This window comes from Budorcas taxicolor, chromosome 25 (genome assembly GCF_023091745.1).
Source record: "Budorcas taxicolor isolate Tak-1 chromosome 25, Takin1.1, whole genome shotgun sequence".
NCBI lineage: Eukaryota > Metazoa > Chordata > Mammalia > Artiodactyla > Bovidae > Budorcas > Budorcas taxicolor.
Window position 1 is genome coordinate 26,138,037 of NC_068934.1, and position 21,954 is coordinate 26,159,990.

The 21,954-nt window shown below is 45.2% G+C and overlaps 1 protein-coding gene across 1 annotated transcript; it reads left to right on the top strand.

Moving 5' to 3' along the window:
• Positions 1–891: 891 nt before the first annotated feature.
• On the top strand, positions 892–21,954 carry CSRP3 (cysteine and glycine rich protein 3). Its single transcript, XM_052661724.1, has 6 exons — positions 892–1,013; positions 11,544–11,683; positions 15,865–16,033; positions 17,765–17,897; positions 19,999–20,092; positions 21,620–21,954. The coding sequence occupies exons 2-6, from the start codon at positions 11,572–11,574 to the stop codon at positions 21,694–21,696; spliced, it is 585 nt and encodes a 194-aa protein (XP_052517684.1). The 5' UTR covers positions 892–1,013; positions 11,544–11,571; the 3' UTR covers positions 21,697–21,954.

Sequence of the window (21,954 nt, forward strand, 5' to 3'; positions counted from 1 at the left end):
TCGTCAAACTGGCTAACACTTTGTGCTCCCAATGCAGGATGCCCAGGTTCAATCCCTGGACAAGGAACTAGATCCCATATGCTGCAACTAAGACCTGGTGCAGCCAAATAAATACATGTATATATAATATATATATATAAAATTTATAAAAAGGAAAGCAATTTGTCTATTAAACCTCTGAACTTCTTGTCAGCTATCAAATTCTATCATTCATTCATTCCTTGATGCTTGATCAAAACATATGCTCTCTTCAGGCAGCGAGAAATTAGACCTCCAAAAAAAAGTGGGTTTATAGAGACTTGTCAAGACTTACCTTAAATAGGATGCACAGCCATGTTAAATTCTTAAGTTGAAAAAGATAACAAAGTAACTAAAAACTTTGGAGAGAAAACTTTTCCTCATAGGATAGCAGGCCATGAAGTGACGTGACTTTAATGATTAAGCTGACTTTATTTTCCCAAGCTGCTTTGAAGAGATCATCTAAGTATTATTCCAGACACCCATCACCCTTATTTTTAGCTCTGAGTTTCCTTCACAAGAACAGTGACCTGTGTCTTCGAGTTCCAGAGGGCGCCCAGATATGGTTCATGATTCATGTGCAGGTACTTTGCATTGATTTCCAGGAAGGTCAGGGGAGTGGGAGCCTGGAAAATTGATTTTAGGTGTAAAATCCTTTCTTGCCTTTGTTCCTGTTCCCAGCATTTGATCAGAAATGCACACTCCACAAATTGATCCCTGTATGCCAAAGGCTATTGGCAAATACAACAAAACCCAGGCGATATGGTTCTGCAAGGGCCTCGCAGCTGGTGTGGGGGGAACGACACTCAGGGCTTTGGTCACAAGCTATTTTCGGCCTCTGATAGCAGTTGTGTTACTCATGTCTCATTCACCCCCTCCCCTCAGCCTCCCTCCCCTTCCCTGAACCGCGGGCCAAGGCTGGTGACGGCCCTCATGTATTTAAAGAGGACGTGAGCCCCCTTATGCAGCTGAGCCGACAGAGATCACACAGACAGGTGAGTGGAGTGAAGGGCATCAGGCCTGGGGGTGAGCTGGCCTGGGGGCGCACTGGGACTAGGAAGGGTCCGTAGAGTAAGGGTGTGCTTCATAGAGTACGCGTGTATTTCTTTCAAGCGCCACCAGCCACTCTGGTTCCGTGTGAGGAGGGTCAAGTTATGCTCAATTCTGGGGTAGACCCAGTTGTCTAGAACACTCCTCAAAGGGTGATTAGCATTTGAGGGTGCAAGGAAAGCTCACAGAGAATGAGTAAGGGATCATTTTTGGTCTAAAACTATTTTGATGGAATAATGTTTCTTATTATCTTAGTCAAAAGGTGTTCATTCTAGTCCTAGGATCACATAATGAATGACGTGTGACTTTGAGAAAGTTCCTGTCCTCAGGGTCTTGGTCTCCCCTCCCAGGATCAGTATGGATGTGGTGACATTTTCCTACACTGTAAAGCCCTGCACAAAGTGGTTACAATAGACACGATACAGCAGAAGCCACCTTTCCAATGCTTAAAATACAAGGATCTGTTCTTTTTCAAAAGGTGTGAGTGAGTGACTCAGACTTCTACAGTTCACCTTATCCTGTCTTGCACTTTGGTAAAACTCAAAAGAGTCATTGATTTAAAACAGATTTTATATCCCAAGGATGTTCAGCAATAGGCTTGCTCTTAATCATTTGAAACTAATCAAAACAAGCCCCCCAAAAAGACATGTCTGTGTCGAAAATCAATTAAAAGTTCTGTTTGCTGGGAAGACCATTCCCAGCTGGGGCTTGAGGGGTGATTCCCATTGTTTCCTCTAGGTTTCAGTACAGGATTCTGTTGCTACTGTTGTTGTTACATCCCAGTGAATGACAGGCATGAGTGTGACTGAGAGTGAGAAACGAGTGAAAATGCTGTCCAAGGATCAGAGCCACCGCCTCTAATTCCTGTTCACTTCATTGAGCCAAGGTGGTGACTCCTCAAGAAGGGAGGGTTGGCGAACGGGTCTGAGGACCCCTGTCTCTGCAGTACAGTTTACAGTTCATTGCCATTGATGAGCTTGTACTGACTGTCTCCTGAATGCAAGGAAGGGTGGGCATCAATACAAAAAGGGCAGGAAAATGGGGAAAACCTGTGTCCTCAGTTTATAATATTTTGGGGATTGAACTGCAACGCTGGGTACATTCAGTTCATTGCAATGTATGTAAAACTTCTATATGACCCAGAAAATGTCAGAGATTCTTCTGGCTTGACTTCAGTTCCATTCTGAACAACTCAGTCCTTAAAAGAAGCCCTGCCTATTGGTAAGGGTACAGGTGACCCCAAGGCTCAGAACCCTCTCAAACGGGCAGACAGGTGCTCTGCAGCCCCCCACACAAGCCATCCACTGGAGATAGAGGAGGTAGGAGATTGAGGGGCAGAAAAGGAGAAGGAAAGAGTGAGCAGGATCTTTCAGCAGGCAAATTGCTACAGTCCTCCTGGAAGACAAGGAGACAGACTCTTGGGAGAATACAAATTCAGAAATCCTGGGGGACTTCCTTGGTGATCCAGTGGTTAAGAATTTGCTTTCCAGTGCAGGGAATGTGGGTTTGATCCCTGACTGGGGATCTAAGATTCCACATGCCTGCTGTAGGGCAACTAAAACTTTGTGCCAGCCTGTGTGCTGCAAAGACCCAGAGCAGCCAAAAAAAGAAAAAAAGTTCATGTTTAAAAAAAAAAGAAAGAAATTCTTCAAACTTGAAAAAGGAAATAGAAACAAATGAAGAGCCTCAGCCATAGAGGCAGTTCAAATTCTAGCTTTGAATATCACTTCTCTGCGTTTCCATTTCTGAACAGTAAAAATTAAAGTTAGGCTACCTATCCCAAGAGCATTTGTTAGAAACAAATGGAATAAAGTATGAGAAAGTAGTCTGTAAGCTGAGTAAAACTGTACCAATAGTCCAGGCCTTGGAGAAAAGGCACAGGGCCACACCCCATGGGCTGCAAGAGGATTTCCTGCTAAGTACAAGTGTGTTAGATGCTCAGTTGTGTCCGACTCTTTGTGACCCCATGGACTGTAGTCTGCCAGGCTCCTCTGTCCATGGAATTCTCCAAGAAAGAATACTGGAGTGGGTTCCCGTTCCCTTCTACAGGGGATCTTCCCATCCCAGGAATCGAACCCAGGTCTCCTGCATGTGCAGGCAGATTCTTTACCATCTGAGCCACTACAAGTGTGATGGTAGAGGTCGGAGCAAATAACAAGCTGATCAAGAGTCAGATGATTAACCTGTTTTACAAGAGGAAGGACACAGACAAGGAATATAACACACAGGAAATAGAACTCCTGAGGCAGGCAGACTCCCAATTATAAGTGTGCCGCTCAGATTTTCGGGAGTACTATATCCAAGAGCTGGACCTCACAGCCAAAGAGAAATGGGATGCCTTCAACTGTGAAGAATCGCAGTTACTCACTGCAGTGAAGGAAAGCGAGAGAAGAGACAATCATTGTCTTATTATTGGGCCCAAAGAAGACAGAAGCTTCTCTGAGCCTGACCGGTGACCTCATCATGGGAAAGGGGTCATGATTTGTCGGTTGTTTACTGCCCTGTGCAGGCATGCAGCGCAGTTAGCCAAAAGTCACCAAAAGTGGTGCAAGACGTCATTCTTCAGGGCGTGTAACGAAACTTCAAAGAAGCGAAGTAATCACTCAGGGTCACGTGGCTAGGAAGTGGCTGAATCAGGATGCACCCGAGGGTGCAACATGGTCTTTAAAAACAAATTATAAAGGTCAAGAGAGCCGAGTGAGTTTCTGAGAGTAACAGTCGGCCACATCCTCAGAGACGATTTCAGAAAAGATAGAATATGACCCGTGAGCTACAGCCTTAGTTTGAGGGGCAGGTGTGTCTACTCTGTCTGAATTTTAAAAGAGCTAGGTTTATTTTTGTACTGGGATTAAGTGACCTATGCTCCCCAGGCTTTGAGAAAGGGCCTCTGGAAGGGTGCCTTCATGTATCTCCTCAGAAGCTTAGCAGGAAGCGGCTGACCTTGAGTGTCCTCCCCAGGGGGAGCCACGGTCTCCCTGGGCCACAGGGCCTCTGTTTGGGTTCACTGCTTCCCTTCCAAGTGCAGAGTACCAGCAAGGTCAGCGGGTATTAGGCACCAGAACTGCCAAAGTGGGGAAGTGGCTGACCCAGGGCACAGGCTCAGGACCCTGCCAGTGTGCTGTCCCTGGTGCCAGGCATCATGACCCCCTGTCCCCCTGCCCCCAAGGAGGCTTCATCTTTCTTGGGTACAGCACACTCTGAAGGCTGAAAAACAGAGTGGGTTCACAGTCTGAACAGAAGAGCCATGGAGAAGGAGTGGGAAAGATTTATTTAAGAAAACGTATTTGGGGGTCTTTCCTGGTGGCCCAGTGGCTAAGGCTCTTGTGTTCCCAATGCAGGGGGCCCAGGTTCAACCCCTGACTGGGGAACTAGATCCCATATGCCATAACTAAAGATCTTGCATGCTGCAACAAAGGTTGAAGATCTGGCTCAGCCCAATAAATACATTTTTAAAAAAGAAAAGAAAAAGGATTTTAAAACTGGAGATTAAAAACACTAACAGTAATAATGAAAGCAACTAAAATTATTAAACGCCCGCTATATGTAAGCATTTATATATAGTATCTTTGCTATTACTGCTGTCTTATTTAACCAGAAACAACCTTCTAAGAAAAGCCTTCTCATCCTCTCGTTATGTACATGATGACATTGAGCTCAAAGATTTTGAGTAATTTGCCCACAGTTGAATAGATAGTGTTTCTTGCATCCTGGTTTGTTTCTTTCCAAAGCCCTTGCTTTCCCACATTATCTGTTTTACTTGGATGAAGAAACTAAAGAGGCAGTATTTAAGAGGAAATACCTCTGGGTAGCTTCTCTGCCAGGTGAGGTTCCAGTCACCAATCAGATCCCTAAATCTGTCTCAGGGCTTGAAGTACTCTTGAAAGGGCTTCACTACATTGCAGCCACTTGGCCATCCAGCCCAAGCTAAATCAAGAGGGAGAAAGAACTCTCCAGTCCCGAAGGAGCCCTTTCCATGCGTGAGGAGCCCTGACTCTAGGAAAGTCCTTTATTTTACTGAATTGAATTCCATTGCCCCGTTACTCCCACCAGTGAGTACTCTCTCTGCCCCATGGAGAGATGACAGGTTGGTAAGACCCCAGTTCCCATCACCTGTGAAGTTCAGTTAATGGAGTTGCTGACCCCTCCAGTGTGTTATAAGCAGGGACATGGGACACAGAACCAGCTTAACTGGGGTTTGAATTGTGGTTCTGCTGCTTACTAGCTATGGGACCTCAGACAAGTCACTTTAGCTTTCTGTGCCTCAGTTTTCTCATCTACAAAATGGGAATCACAACAGTTGCTCTACAAGGCTGTTGTATTAAAAGTAGTATATATAAAGCAACTGATACTCAGTAAACAATAAATAGTGGCTAAGGTTAACAGAAGAACACAGCTTTGGAGTTACAGCCATCTAAGTTCCAACCTAGCCATGTGACACAAACTAGCCAAGTATGGCCAGAACCACTAGCCACCTGAGCAACGTAATTTCCCTAAGATTCCTCGTCTCTGACTCTGAAGTGAATGTTATAAGCACCTGTCTCGGAGAGTGGCTGTAAAGATTAAATGAGATTTGCCACAGGGCCTGGTCCAAGGGCCAGGCTCCAGACAATTGGACTCAACAACAACATGATTATATTAGTACTGATTATCACTTAGATTCCAGATATGTGCTTCTATGATCCAAAATCTTTGCTTCAGTCAGTGTAGACAATTTAACTCACTATGTGGAATCAGGCCTCTAACAGAACAACCAACACTGAGATGAAAACAGCATTGTCACTGGCAATGTCTGCTCAAAGCCCGTGGCCTAAGGTTCCCTCCCTGGTTCTTTAGTGGACCCCTAATAAAGAAAAAACAGAATCACTGAGCCCCCATTTTATCTACCCCACCCACTTTTGCCCTAAGGTATCACCTTTCAGCTCTACAGTTGGTAGTTTAAAAAAAGAAAAAGCAAGTATTGAATTAGGAAGAATGTGCCCAAAATACACAGTATAGCAATATTTTTAAAAATTAAGATAGATATGTGACAACTTAGAGTTATTGCAGGACTCATCAGCTTTCACATTTTATAATACTCTGCAATTTCACTCACTCAAACAACTACCATCCTCCCCAAAATAGTGAAATAGATGAGACTATCATGCCTATTCTAGAGACAGACACTGAATTTCAGAGAGCCTGCATGGTTTTCCCAGATCACACAGCTTCGAAAAGGCCAGGCAGAAATAGAACTCTGGCCTCCTGCATCTGGTTTATGCTCTTCTCCAGTCTCCACAATAGTGCATTCCCAGTATAATCTCTTCCACAGCATTATTCATTACGAAATCCACCCAGGTAGCTCTCACTGGGAACTGGGTATTCAGCAGTCTGGAGTCCACCCTCTCCCTAGTTGACATGGCAGGGTCTGGCATTCTCTTTCATCCTCCTAAATCCCGGACTGTCTCCTGTTTAATCCTGACTCACAGACAAGATCATCTCTGGGACTGGCCCAGAGCGTAGCGCCAGGTGATGTGATGGAGACTCTGATCCAGGTGACAAATGGGTCTGAGTGACGGGCAAGCCTATATTTGGTGTCCCACCTTCAATGACCCTTGCCTGTGCCAGGCAACACTGATAAACAAGTGGCCCATCCCTTGGACCTTGCCAGAGTAAACTTGCACTCCAGGCCTGGCTCGGGGAATGTTGAGACACAGGAATTCCAAAGCCACGCAAGAGGCTGAGAAGGTTAGGTATGTAAGCCAAGACCTAAAGGTTCTTTCAAATCATAGTGACTTAATTAGCAGATGGTTATTCAGGTTGAATAACCTGAAATAAAGTGAGTAGCAATGACTTACCATTGAACAGCTTCTCAATGCTGCTTTAAATTCAATCATCTTTCCATGACCTTCACAAGGATCCTGTGAGGAAAGTGCAGGACATAACACTTTTCACTCACTTTCAAGGCCGCAAGGTTAAGATTAAAGCCTGTGTCTTCCCATTCAGGCTGCTTTACAATGCACACTGCCGTTTGGCCTTTGAGCATCCAAAGGAGAAATCAGAGATGTCTCTTGTGTTAAGCCCCCATAGCTACACTTCCATCTTTAGAAGTGGACCTGAGCACCTGTTTAATTGAATGCTTATGGATTTCTATTTTGTGTCCTGACGTCTTGAAAAATGTATGTCAGATATTTATGATCACTTAAAAACAACCTGTGCAGGCTCCATTACCTTGTGAATAGCTATTATCTGTAATCTTATACTTACTTTGAAAAGTACCATGTGTAGACAACTGCTGAACACACATACACACACACTCATGCACACACACACACTCACGCACACACACACACACAGTCCCTCTAAGAGGCATCTCTGTCTCCCATTAAATTGCAAAACATGCCAATGAAATCTCCATTGAAGATGTGAAATGAGAAATTTGACCTGGGGTTGTTTTCATTGAAATTTTTCATGTCATTAATTTCATAAATCACATTTCTAGATATGTATTATATTTCTTCTCTATTTTATATTATGTTGAAACTCAGGATCAAAATGAACATGAGCAAAATTACATGATTTTACCCTTTTCCAAAAATGTATAATCTTTAGTCAGAGAAGGATGGATCTTGGAAAAATAAGTTGGCTAAAATATCACCCCCAAATGTCTACTTTTTATGCCTCATCTTGTGTATACATGAGGTTGCAATATTAAAAGTCTACTCTATCCCTGAAAGTAAAATATAAACAATTTGAACTCTTTCAGGGTGTTTTAAGATCACCAAACCTTTCTGTGTGCTCTTTTCTCTGCCTGAAATGTCCTTTTTCCTTTTCTCTGTCTGGTAAACTCTTATTCACCTTCCAATCCCCATTTAGATGTGAGGTTTTCTGTGATCCTTTAACAACTCACTGCTTTCTTCCCCAATCTAAATGTAGGTAAGTGGGTAAGTCATTTCCTCCTTTAAATTTGCATGCTGCTGCTGCTGCTAAGTCACTTCAGTCATGTCCGACTCATCCCAAAAGACTCTTCTCTGGTACAGAGTATTCTGGTTCTTGCCTGTCTTCCTAGATATCTTCCTAGAATGTGGGCTTCTCAAGGCTAGGGAATGGGACACAAAGTACCCATCTTTATAAGCTTTCTCCTCCTTTATTCCCTCACCAAGAAATTAGTGCAGTGTCTGACAGATGACAGAAAGTGAAAGGTGAAAGTGAAGTCGCTCAGTCGTGTCTGACTCTTTGCAACCCCATGGATTATACAGCCCATGGACTTCTCCAGACCAAAATACTGGAGTAGGTAGCCTTTCCCTTCTCCAAGGGATCATCCTAACCCAGGGATTGAACCAGGTCTCCTGCATTGTGGGCGGATTCTTTAGCAGGTGAGCCACAAGGGAAGCCCAAGAGGGGCTTATCCCTTTCTCCAGAGGATCTTCCTAACCCAGGAATTGAACTGGGTCTCCTGCATTGCAGGAGGATTTGTTACCAACTGAGTTATTGCTGCTGCTGCTAAGTTGCTTCAGTCATGTCCAACTCTGTGCGACCCCAATAACGTCAGCCCACCAGGCTCCCCCATCCCTGGGATTCTCCAGGCAAGAACACTGGAGTGGGTTGCTATTTCCTTCTCCAATGCATGAAAGTGAAAAGTGAAAGTGAAGTTGCTCAATCCTGTCGGACTCTTAGCAACTCCATGGACTGTAGCCTACCATGCTCCTCTGTCCATGGGATTTTCCAGGCAAGAGTACTGAAGTGGGGCGCCATTGCCTTCTCCAACTGAGTTACTAGGGAAGCTCAATACATGACCCATGATACATTGACACATGATAGGTGGTAGTAAATGCATGGTGATTAAATAAATGAATGAATGAATGCAGATTTGACCCCAAGCCTTTCAATTAAAAATCCATCACTCTTGCCACTATATTGAACAACCTGAACTATAGAAATAGCACTAAAGGTTTCCTTTTTAAAAAACCTTTTGGGGAATTTCCTGGAGGAGTGGTTAGGGGGCTTCCCAGGTGGCTCGGTGGGTAAAGAACCCACCTGCAATGCAGGAGACAAAGGAGACGTGGGTTCAGTCCCCAGGTTAGGAAGATCCCTTGGAGGAGGGCAAGGCAACCCACTCCAGTATTCTTGCCTGGAGGATCCCATGGAGAGAGGAGCCTGGCAGGGCTACCAGTCCATGGGGTCACAGAGAGTGGGGCAAGACTGAAGCAACTGAGCATGCATGCATCCCAGTGGTTAGGACTTGGTGCTTTCACTGCTAAGGGCCCAGGGTTCAATCCTTGGTTGGGGAACTCAGATCCCACAAGCCTCATGGTGTGGTTATATTTTCTAAGATTTTATTGGATAAAAAGAAGAGCTTGTTTCTCTGAGAGGAAGGTAGGATGTTTCTGGCTAACCTAACCCGTTTTTGGAAGCGAGGAAAGCTCCTTGTAAAGCATTTAGATGGAGAGTTTCCCTTTTATCCTAGTACTGGGTTCCATGATCTGTTTGCTATTTACCTTCTGTTTCTTAGCAAAACCTGTCTCTGTTATGAGGCTGGAAGACACAATCCATACCAGGTGACCCAGGAGGCTTAGTGTTAATAGCCAACTATTATAAGAAGGTGACTGGCTTCCTGGAAGGGAAGGAGAAAGTCGAAGCAGCCACTTGGAATGGTCTGAGAATGCTTGGTGCCAATGACAAGATGACACACCAGGCTTCTTACAAACCAAAGGATCCCAGAGAAAATTCAGGCTCCTGGGACTGACAGGATTTCAGAGATTTCACTGAGCATTGATAGCTTATTTTAGTTCTGCTCTGGGGAAATTAAAAACTGGATTTATTCTTACACACAGACACAGAAGGAAAGAGAAAAAAAATTCTTGATGTCTCTCCTAACCTGGTATCTCTGAAACACAGTTCTCTAGTGAGGGGACTAGGGTGGCCTGGGGCTGGCTGTCAGCAGCTCCTGGCAACAGAAGGTGCTTAAAGGATGTGGGCAGACTCACAGGAACATCACCTGGCTCCTGGAATCACACCTGTCCCTGAGAACAGTGTTAAGTACCTTCCTGCACATCCTTTAAACAACACTGTGAGGCAGCAAAGAAAAGGACTCTCTTCATAGCACAGGTGGGAAAACAGAGACCCTATGAAGTTCATTTCCATGCACATGGCAAGTTGCCAGCAGTCCTAAAGGCAGGAGGTAGGTTTCCAAGCCACTAATCTAGTGTGGTGACAACATAGCTCATTGCCTGTGCAATGATATTTCTTAGAAAGGAATTAATGTGTAGATGAAATGAATCTGAAGAGAGTTTTAAAATATTACATGTGTATATATATATTTTTCAGGGCTTCCCAGGTGGCACTAGTGGTAAAGACCCTGCCTACTTTCACCCATTGGAGAAGGAAATGGCAACCCACTCCAGCGTTCTTGCCTGGAGAATCCCAGGGACAGGGGAGCCTGGTGGGCTGCCATCTCTGGGGTCGCACAGAGTCGGACACGACTGAAGTGACTTATCAGCAAACAATGCAGGAGACCTAAGAGATGTGGGTTCGATGCCTGGGTGGGGAAGATTCCCTGGAGGAGGGCAGGGCAACCCACTCCAGTCTTCTTGCCTAGAGAATCCCGTGGACAGAGAAGCCTGGCGGGCTACAGTCCATGGGATTGCACAGAGTCGGACATGACTGAAGTGACTCAGCACACACGCAAGATTGGCGAGGGCTTTGCTAACCAAAGGGTGGTTCACTCCTAGCAGCATCCGCTTATCCTGGAGTCTGAGACATGCAGAACTTCCTCCCCTTCTCAGATCAACCAAAGCAGAATCTGCATCTTAGCAAGATCCAAGGTGACTCAAGAAACGCTTAGCTAGATAACATACGGTTTTCATAGGTTATTCCCACTTCTGAGGGAACAGTTTAAAAAACACTTAGATGGAAGGAAATAACAATACTGAATATTTGCATACAATTTCAGATACACAAAACCAGTTAATCCATTCTTTCTGAGAACCCTGTGAGGTACACAGGAAGAAGGACTATTAATTTTTAACAAAAGAGGAAACTGAGACCCACAGTGGCAAAGTGACTGGCTCAGAGCTTGCCCTGAGTGTCTGAGCTTATCCGTGACTGGCTCAGAGCTTGCCCTGAGCGTCTGAGCTTATCCATTGACTTACACACAGTAACCATTTGTTGAATGAATGATGGACCACCAACAAACTGGGGCTTGATCCTGGTCTGCAGACCACAGGGCTGCTAAGGATTGGTTCTTTTTTTTTTTTAATTGAAGTATAGTTGATTTACAATGTTGTGTTACTTTCTGTGGCACAGCAAAATGAATCCATTATAAATATATCCACTCTTTTTAAGATTCTTGTCCCATACAGGTCATTACAGTGTATCGAGTGACGTTCCCTGTCCTTATTAGCTACCTATTTTATATACAGTAGTGTGTATATGTCAACCGTGATTGGTTCACTCTGGAGGCCACCTAAACTGAGGGTATTTGATTTATATCCTGCTAGATTTGACCTTGATCAGAGAGTCTTCAAGATGCCAAACTGGGGTGGAGGAGCGAAATGCGGAGCCTGCGAGAAGACCGTCTACCACGCGGAAGAAATCCAGTGCAATGGAAGGAGTTTCCACAAGACCTGTTTCCACTGCAGTGAGTTGGATGCGAACACCATGACAGTCCCTCAGAGTGCCAAGGGCACGCCAAAGCTCACCCTTAGCCACAGTTACTGTGTATCAGCCGTTCTCAGCAGATGGCCCCGGGACCCACAGCATCAGCATCTCCTGGGACCTTGTTAGGACTACCACGCTGGGCATGGCCTACAGAAGGGATGGTGCTCTCCTAAGCACCCGCTCTCCAACCATGTGCCCGGCTCAGAGGCAGTTTCCCTGCAGCTCAGAATCAGAACAAGCTCCCAGTGGTAAAAACCCTGACCCCGTGGTGATATTTACGAAGTATGACTTGGCAGAGAAAGGAAGCCATCACTTATCTGCAGCCAGGGTGGATTTGGCTCAATGGGTTGTTCCCACAGGCCAGCGGTCACTGAAGCCAGCTGCAATGGGCCTTTCCTAAGAAAAAACCAGTGTCAGGTGAGGGGACAGCAGGGGCTGACTCTGAAAGGGTCAGAAAGGGAAGAATTTGGGGCACCATGAACTTGACAAGGGGAATCTTTACCGTCCCCTGCTGGACACACTTCCACAAATGTCAAAACTAGGGGGACATTTAAAACTCTGTGGTCCACCCAGGAGTCAGGCTCTGCCCAACTCATGTGACTCTGGACAAGTCATTCTCATCTCTAAGCCTGGGTCACAGGCATCTGCAACAGAGCCAAGAGCAGAGTCTGTACCTTCAAATCCCAGTCTAGTCTCCTCAACCCGACTGCCTTCTAGTCTCCTAGCAGCTTTTCCCCATTTTAGGAGAGCAGTTCTGTTTTGGGCACTTACCTTCTTTGCTTCCCTCCAGTAGGTCTGGCTTAAGGGTTCATCTTACTCGGCATTTGGCAGACGCTCCCCCCGCCTAGTCCTCCATCCACCCCCATGTCTTACCCAGCAGCCACAAGGCATCACGCTGCCTCAAACTGTTTCATACAGAACTTCAAGGGTTGTGCTCCATCTGTTAGGGGATAGAGCCCCTTCATCCTCCAGTAACGGTAATGTTTTATCTGCTGCAGAAATTTCCGTTATCCTGTACCTCCCACAACAGACATAATTCTCACCAAGGAACAGGGGAAAATGCTGCTGTGATGGGACTGTTTACCAACGTTTTAGGCTTTAATGATGGGTAGTTAATTTTAAGTCATCATACACATCCATCAGGTTCACCATTATCATCACAATTATCCAGAAGTCATTGCTCAAGAGGATTTATTCCATAACCTTCTGACTTCTATCCAAAAACAGCGAATGTTCTTTTAAAAGAGTAGGGATAAGAAATACTGGAAAGAACATTGGAATCGGAGTAAAAATGACTAGGGTTTGAGTCTGAACCCTGCCATGTAACTGTGTGCCCATGTATGTCATTTCACCATGGTGAGCCTCAATTTCCCCGTTTATAAAACAGAGATGGTTATACCTGACACACAAGTTGTTATAAGCAGAAAGCTGGGGTTCTTCACCTGAAGTCCAGTTCTCTAGGCGTTTATTCTCCTTTCATCAACTTGGATATCTGAGTGGGAGCAGGCAATGATAGCAATGCTTTCCATGGTGAAAGGTGTCTTGTCTTTCCCAGGATGCAGGAAGATGCCCTGTTGAATGGATCGTGTAGAAAGGATATAAGCATTTACATCCCTTTCAACCCTTGAATATTCTCCTTAGAACTTGCGGGTGGGATAGGGATCTGAGCAGGTTTCAGCAGTGGTGGACAGAAGGATTCTGGAGTGGAGCATGCTTTTCTATAGTTTCATCACAAGACTGATCTGTCCATAGGTCACTCTGTAATTGCTGGAAATAGAGGCAAAGTCTACCTTAGTCTGTCCCGTGGCCAGGGTTCTCCAAACTTCTAGACAAATCTTAATCCTCCCTACCAGCGCTATCCAAAAAAACTATAATGCAAGCCACATATAGAAAATTTTTCTAGTAACTCTATTTTTAAAAACATAAAAAGAAACAGGCGAAATTTTTAAACATTCAACCCAACATATAAAAAATAATAATTTCAACGTGTCACCAATACACACATTATTACTTCATGTGGTGGCCAGGTGGCTATGGTATTGCACAGCACAACTCTGCTGCACCTGGGTGTGAAAGTTGGTCAGAAGCCAGGGAGTGGCTACAGGATTGTTTAGGACAAGACAGGGCCCAGGAAGTCCTGGAGTGATGGGAATGAGCGGTGGAATAGGGTCAAAGGGATCTGAGGCTGGCTGTGCAGTTTACTGCTGTATAATCATGGACAAGTCACTGATCTTCACGCACGCATGCATGCATCAATCCGTCACTCATTCAACTCAACAAATGTTTACAGAGGACTAGGCTCTGTGCTGTGTTCTGGGGATATTAAAACAGTTTTTCCCTCAAAGAACTCAGTCTCTAACATCAATAAATATTCAACAAGTTGTTCTGGAGATTAGGAATAACAGTGATAAGAAGGGCAGAGATAGGTATATACTTAATATGCTGAAATATAAGGCAATCCCTCCCAAAATTATTCCTCACAAAAAGGGTTCACCTTGGCTTCAAAGCCTTATGAAGTCTCTCACACTACAGGAGAGTCTCTCAGTTTATTTAAACTTTTTTAATCAGAAAATTTAACACACATAATATTGACATAATTGTTTAATGAACTCCCATATGCCTGTTTCTCCAGCCATATAAGCACCGACCTCTGGCCAACCCCACCTCTTCTACCACCGTATCTTCTCTCTCTCTCATATTCAATTACTTACTTTTAAAAAAAATAAATTACCATTTGAGAAAGGCGTGTTAGCTTGAAACAATCTCATTAAACGTTGGATTGCTTATAGAGGTCACTTAATGGAACTGGTTTTCTAAAAAGGAGGCAAACAAATTGAATGCACATGTGTTATTATTCCTGGGGATATGACCTCACTATTATGAGCCTCTGTATCACCATAAACAGTCTTTAAGGCTCATCATTACAATGTGATACAGCAAGGTATTAAGCTGTGGAAATCCTACATACTTTTAAAGCTGCTCTAATATTATTGTTATTAGGTACTTCTTGTTGAGACACAGATTTCAAGGTGACAGCTTCCTGCTCAAGGAGACAGGGTTGCCTCTCAGATACAGACAGACGTGGGTATGAGCTGCTCTGGGGAGCTGGGTCAGCTGCCTCAGAAAGACATTGTTGAGAGGGAGATGTTGAAGGTGAAGATGCAGAGAAATAATTTGGATGCAATTTGTTTCCTGAATTTGTGTAAGATTAGAAAAAAGCTAATGTCTCCAAAGCAATATATTTTTTATTTATATGATTAAATATTAGAAGTGGGTATCTGACATCTTCATTTACATCCTTAAACACATATTTATTCAAGTTGACAAAAATTTTTCTATCAATTGAAAATTTTAATTAATAGAAGATTTTCTATGAATCTTCTTTTTGGAAAAACAGTCTTATGTACTATGTATAATATATATAATAATTATACTAATGTAAAGCATCACCCATACTTTATATTAGGTGATTACAGTGACTTGAGTCAATAGAAGCCTAAGAGCAGGTCTACCCTTTCATTATGTCCCCTGCATAACTGGATCAAAAGTAGTCTCAGCAGTAATCATCTCCCTGAATATCACAGTGCTCTTCAGAGTCCATTTTATTTATTTATTTATAATTTTTATTTTTACTTTATTTTGCTTTACAATACTGTATTGGTTTTGCCATACATTGACATGAATCAGCTACGGGTATACATGAGTTCCCAATCCTGAACAGAGTCCATTTTAAATAGAGAAACTGCTCAGTGCTGATTCTGATGTGATTAAGAAAAAAATAAGTTCCTCCCCTGCCTCACCCCCTGCTTAGCCCCACACATAAACACTCACACTTCCCGATGTCATTCGGGGTGAGACGCTCAAGGACAACTATTCTTGGTTGGTCTGAGACCACACACTGGGTTCCAGTCCTGGTTGCCACCTCTTTCTAGCTGGGCACCGCTGAAAACACTACTTCCCTTCTCTGTGCTCCCATTTCCTCATCTGTGAAACAGGACTGTCTTGGAAATCTATGTCACAGGAATCAAAGCTGTATGCTCGGCTTGGGGGGCCCCTTGTGCTGGAACCTCTGGTCCTTGGCAAGGGGGCCCTTGCACTAGCGGTGCAGGGAAGGAGGGGAAAATTGCAGCCCTAACTCCCTGGCCCTCCTTTCCCTGGCAGTGGCCTGCAGGAAGGCGCTGGACAGCACCACGGTGGCCGCTCACGAGTCAGAGATCTACTGTAAGGTCTGCTACGGGCGCAGGTACGGCCCCAAAGGGATAGGGTATGGACAAGGCGCTGGCTGCCTCAGCACGGACACAGGCGAACACCTGGGACTCCAGTTCCAACAGTGAGTTACTGCCCCGCTTCTCCCTGCCAGTAAAGCCCCAGCTCTCAGGGGAGTTCATTCTGTTCCCATGGCAACGTTTTCTGGAGATGGGAGAATGGACCCCATTGTTGACTTGCCAACAACAGGAATACTCAGTCTGGCCAAGTTCTAACAATGTGTCATCTCTCCAAAGACTCTCTTTAAATTATCTGCCTTTCTAAAGGGCAATTACTTTTACACCATAGCTCTTGGGTTGCATCTCAAGAAAAAACCCAGAATGTACAGATGTCCTATTGTTTGACCTTTGCAAAACTTCATGGAGTCTCTTTCCTTCCCCTTTGAGTATTTCCGTGTAAATTACATATAGACGGCAGGGATGCAATGGCCCTTCTCTGTGTGTTTGTTGCTGAAATATCTCTCCCCTTGGGTTGTAAGATGACTAATGTCTGCATTGTAGGGGGAAATGGGTCTGTGGGGATGGACTGTGCTGAGTAAACAATCAATTATGACTGTTCTGCGGGTCTCCTAGCTGCCCTGTCTGTTCCCAGGACAGTGTTGAGGTTTCCCTAGCATTATCCTAGAGAAGCAGGGATTTCGCACTGTGCCACCTCCATCTACCAGTCTGTTCTACTTAATGATCGCGCTGACCTCCAGCCCAAAACTGAGTATATAGACTGACAGTCACTGGCCTGCAGCTGCTGTCTGGCCAGCTGGTACCCGGGCTCAGCTCTGCAATGGGACTGGCAGAAAGGCCCAGCCCAGTGGAGGCAGCGTCCCCCAGAGATCAGTGAGAGCATCTGAAGAGTCATCTGGTCCCTTTCAAAGAGCACAGCCCATGGTAGAGCCTGTAAAAGTGCAGGGATGTGTGATTTGCCATTTAAATTTTTCTCATCACTTAACTCCAACTGAAGATGCTATTTAAAAAAGAAAGATGCTACCAGCTGCAATCTCTGCTTCACATTACCCAAAGCTCACTTTTCTATGCTAGGGCTTTTTCTGGGGTGCTGCACAGACAGAAAGAGAGTCTGGAGACCTGGCTTTCATCCCAGCTCCACCAGTTATGAGCTGCTGACCTTGGGCACTTACTCCTCTGGCTCTTACTCTCCAGCTACTCCTACTTACTTTAGAGGGTTATGAGACTCAAACGATAAATGTGCAAGGAAACACCAAAAGATAAGGAAACGCAGGATTATTATTGTACCTCTATCTTAGACATGGCTCTCAAGAGGGCAGGTGACCTTTGGATGCAGGGTGACAATCTGAATTGTGACAAGGAATGCATCAGCTCATTGGACTATGGTTTGTTTAGTATCAACTGTCAAGATGCTACCTTGCCTTGTAATATTTTTACTCATTTTGGAAAGCAGACCTGTGGGTTTCCAGATGGTACAGATAACCCTAAATGTGCAATCAGGATAATAACACAACAACAGCAATAATACAAGCTGCGTACATGGAACACTTGCTAAGTGCTTTACAACAGAAAGGAAAGGTGTAAATGAATTCTGGCTAACATTCATTAGCCCTTACAGCATGCCAGGCAGGTGCTGCTCTAAGCGCTTTAGTTACCTGGCCTCATTTAACCTTCTCAACAGTGAGGAAGGTTACAGTGGGGAAGGCACTGTAACTATTCCCACTCTCAGATGAGGATCTAAGGCGCAGAGAAGTTTAGTAACTTGCTCAAGGTTACACAGCTCATACTATTTGCCAAGGGAAGTCTATAGGTTTCATTCGTTTGTCTATTTCCACCAGGTCCCCAAAGCAGTCACGTTCAGCCGCCACCAGCAGCAACCCTTCCAAGTTCGCAAAGTTTGGAGCATCGGAGAAGTGCCCTCGATGTGGAAAGTCAGTCTATGCTGCTGAGAAGGTGATGGGCGGTGGTAAGGTAAGGACTTCCACAGGAGCCAGATGGGGATGTGTCCACCTCCACCCCTTGGGTTGGGAGGAATGAGAGAAGGAGGCAGACCCTCCTTAGCTCCCAGCAGCCACTTAGGAGCCACTCATCCTCACCTGCCTTCCTGGACTGTGACGGTCACCCTGCAGTGCCCTAGGAAACTGCAACTAGTGGAATTTGATGCAATATGCATTAACTCACTAGAGGGAAGGCACCTAGCTAGGAGCTCTGGAGATACAAAGATACACAAGCTCCCTTGTCTTCAGTGTCCAGTCCTTCCAGAAAAGTGTCAGTTCTCGAAGCTGAGGCCACTGCATAACTCAGCCTGCTATTGGCACCACACTGCTGCACACAGCAAACACCTCACAGCAGCTAGAAGTATCCTCACTCAGAAACGTTGTGGCAACAGGGAGAGTCCTCGACATCTGAGACAGTAACTCACACTTGTCCACAAGTTCCAGTTTCAGGCCTGAAGCCAGGGTGTTCACCCAAGGATTTGAGCCTGAAGACAGACAAAGATACTGTTTATACTAAACGGGGAGGAAGGTCACAGAGAGAGTCTGACTCCAAATATAGAGACTGTCTCCACCCCAGGACTGGCCACTTAAATACAGGTGAGGACCCTGGGCTGTACATGGGAGACATGCAGATACCTAGAAGGCAGGCAATCTTCTGGGTCATCTAAGCCACACAACTTTCTTCCATCAGAAATACAAGGAGAATACCAAAAAGACTACAGATAACAAATGCTAGAGAGGGTGTGGAGAGAAGAAAACCCTCCTGCACTGTTGGTGGGAATGTAAATTGGTACAGCCACTATGAGAAACAGTAGGGAAGTTCCTTAAAAAACTAAAAATAGAGTTACCACATGACCCCACAATCCCACTCCTGGGCACATGTCAGAAAAGATGAAAACTCTTAATTCGAAAAGATACATCCGCCCCAAAGTTTATTGCAGTGCTATTTATAATAGCTAAGACACAGAAGCAACATAAATGTCTACCGACAGAGGAATGGATAACAAATGTACACACACATACACAATGGAATATTACTCAGACATCTAATGAAAAGATGCCATTTGCAGCAACATGGATAGACCTAGAGATTATCATACTAAGTCAGAAAGAGAAGGGCAAGTATCAGAGGATATCACTTACGTGTGGAATCTAAAAAAATGTTACAGATGAACTTATTTACAAAACAGAAATAGACTCACAGACACAGAAAGCAAACTTCTAGTTACCAAAGGGGAAGGGTGGGGAGGGATAAATTAGGAGTTTGTGGTTAAGGGACACATACTGCTGCTGCTGCTAAGTCGCTTCAGTCATGTCTGACTCTGTGCGACCCCATAGACGGCAGCCCATCAGGCTCCCCCATCCCTGGGATTCTCCAGGCATGAACACTGGAGTAGGTTGCCATTTTCTTCTCCAATGCATTAAAGTGAAAAGTGAAAGTAAAGTCGCTCAGTCATGCCTGACTCACACTACTATATATAAAATGGATAAATAACAAGGACCTACCTGTATAAACAAGAGAACTATATTCCACATCTCATAAATTATAACAGAAAAGAATCTGAAAAAGAATACACACACACACACGTATCACTTTGCTGCATACCTGAAACCAACACTGTAAATTAACTTGCTCCAGTACAAAAAGAAGAGGTACGGAGAGTTAAAAATGAGGCTAAATTCCCTAGATGATGGCATATTTCTTTGCCTTTCTTTTTTCATTTTATATTCAGTATGTTACCCACTGCCTCAAGTCCAAGTTCCCCTCTCTCCAGTTTATTTTTTGATCTTCTAGAAAGAGGAATCCTTCTTCTATTTAGTCTGTTCTGAAGGGATATATATGGAAATCATTTTGATAATCCAGCTTTAGGGGTCCTAAGAATCACTGGCCAAGCCATAGTATCTCATTTTCCTCAAACCCCTGGAAAAATGCTTCTGGGAGCCAATTAGGTGGGTCAATGATTAAGACAAGGGCATTCCTTTATATGCTGCTTGGTCAGGGGACTTAACAAGGAAGCAAATGCTCTGCCTGCCCTATTAAATATCCAACAGCTCTGCTTTCCTGTGCCCCACAGCCTTGGCACAAGACCTGTTTTCGCTGCGCCATCTGTGGGAAGAGTCTAGAGTCCACAAACGTCACTGACAAAGATGGGGAACTTTACTGCAAAGGTGAGTGGTTCCAGAGACTCTCCTGAGATGTTTTCCCAGGGAGGGTCCTTGGGAGGGAAAGCTGTGTCCCTGCTGAGAGGCCTGTGCCTGCCTAGAGGCGTAGCTTCTCAGCCTGATCCAGGTTTGGGCTCCCAGGACATAGGGCAAAGCCAGCCACCGAAGGGAAAGTAACCTCCTGCTTGACCCACCTCTGGCCCCCTCCATAGCAGCACATTGAGGGACCTGATACGTCACAGATGCTCAGGGAAGTTGAGGGCAGCTGGGCACCTGGCGGCAGGGAGGCCAAGGAGGCAGCATTGTCCTGACTGGCCTTGGAAGGGGCCTCAGTTCTGGACAAAATCATCACATTCCCTTCCAAAAACCTGCATGCTTTGTCCACATGATGGGCAGACAGGGGTGATGGGAGGCTGGGGAGGATGAACTCTGTTTGGCTTCTGCTGAATTTATCAAGACACACCTGTCTCCTCCCTCCCTCCTTCCTTCCTGACATGTCCGGTTCTGAAGTTGCACATCACTTAGTGATCACACAGAACTGACAAGCTGGTTTGCCTTCTGGTTCTCACAGGTCTGCCCCAAACTGCCTCCATCATCCCTCTGTCTTGCAGAGAGGAAGAGAGGCTTAGCTCCTTCCTGACGCCGAGAAAAAAAAAGGAATGCTTTAGGGCCATGGCAGTGTGTCCCCGTTCTCAGAGCCTCTCCTAGCCCTATTCTGCTTCTCCGCAGGGTCCTCTCACCCTTTTCACTCAATGATGGTGTCTCAGGATCTCCGAATGTGTGTGTTAGAGTTGGGGAGGGGGGAGAGGGAGGACATTGCTAACCAAGACTGCAGGTGGCCCAGCTTCTCCCAGGATGAGACCGGGTGGAAGCTGATGTAGTATCTGATGGGGACTGCCTGCTCCCAGCAGTAGCAGATACAGAGGGTCCTCAGCATTCACGGGCCAGAAAACTCTAAAATGCTGCAGCAGCTGGTAGGGAGATCAACCTGCAGAGAAGTATGAATAACTGCATTCCCAAGTGCTGCAAGCTCTGGTAGAGGACGTCACACAATGCAGGGCATGCAAGGGGGAAAGTGATCCAGGAAAGCTTTCTTAGAACAGAGAAGCTTCCTCTGGCTTTGGGAGGCAGGGGGTCCCAGAACAGGGAACAGTGAGTGCAGAGGCACCGAGGCTGTGACATCGTGGCTCATTCTAGGCAGTGTGTACCTGGAGTGCAGGGAGGGAGGCAGGAGGCGGGAAGCGACGGGGCTGGGCAAGCAACTGGCAGCCAGATTATGGGGACTCAAGAGAAAACGTCTCTGAACACACAGGAGAGTGCAAAGGAGCATTAACAGTTTTATAAGCAGATATAAAATACAGTTCAATTTGTTTAAAGGGTAACTTATAAACACTTTTATCAAAAGGATGCCTGAAAAAAAGAAAAAAAAAGGACACTTGACCCAGGTAAAATAACTGTGCTCAGATGCAGGGAACTGAAATAATGGTGCTGACCGGCCCATCCTCCCCTTGTTCCCTTCTCTCTCATTTGCAGTGTGCTATGCCAAAAACTTTGGCCCGACAGGTATTGGGTTTGGGGGCCTTACACACCAAGTGGAAAAGAAAGATTGAAACGCGCACCGTGTGCCAGGTCTCTTACCGGCCTAAAGCATTTCCCAAGTAATCCTGCCCAGATGGAAACCCCTCCCCAACCTCCTCTCATTGGTAGCTGAACGGTATCTCTCCTCAGAAGCGATCACAGTCTTCACCCGAAGTAAGAAGAGCTCTTCGGAAGAAAATTATTAACACTCAAGTCCAAAACAAAATGCTTTATTATTTGATACCTGGGGGTAGGAGAGACCAGAAATAAAATTTAAGTGACACCTTGTA

Bases quoted from the DNA above. Each gene is read 5' to 3' on its own strand.
- CSRP3 (XM_052661724.1), top strand. From the start codon at position 11,572: ATGCCAAACTGGGGTGGAGGAGCGAAATGCGGAGCCTGCGAGAAGACC. The intron at 17,898-19,998 runs GTAAGGACTTCC...TGTGCCCCACAG, and splicing joins AGGTGATGGGCGGTGGTAAG to CCTTGGCACAAGACCTGTTT. The intron at 20,093-21,619 runs GTGAGTGGTTCC...TCTCATTTGCAG, and splicing joins TGGGGAACTTTACTGCAAAG to TGTGCTATGCCAAAAACTTT.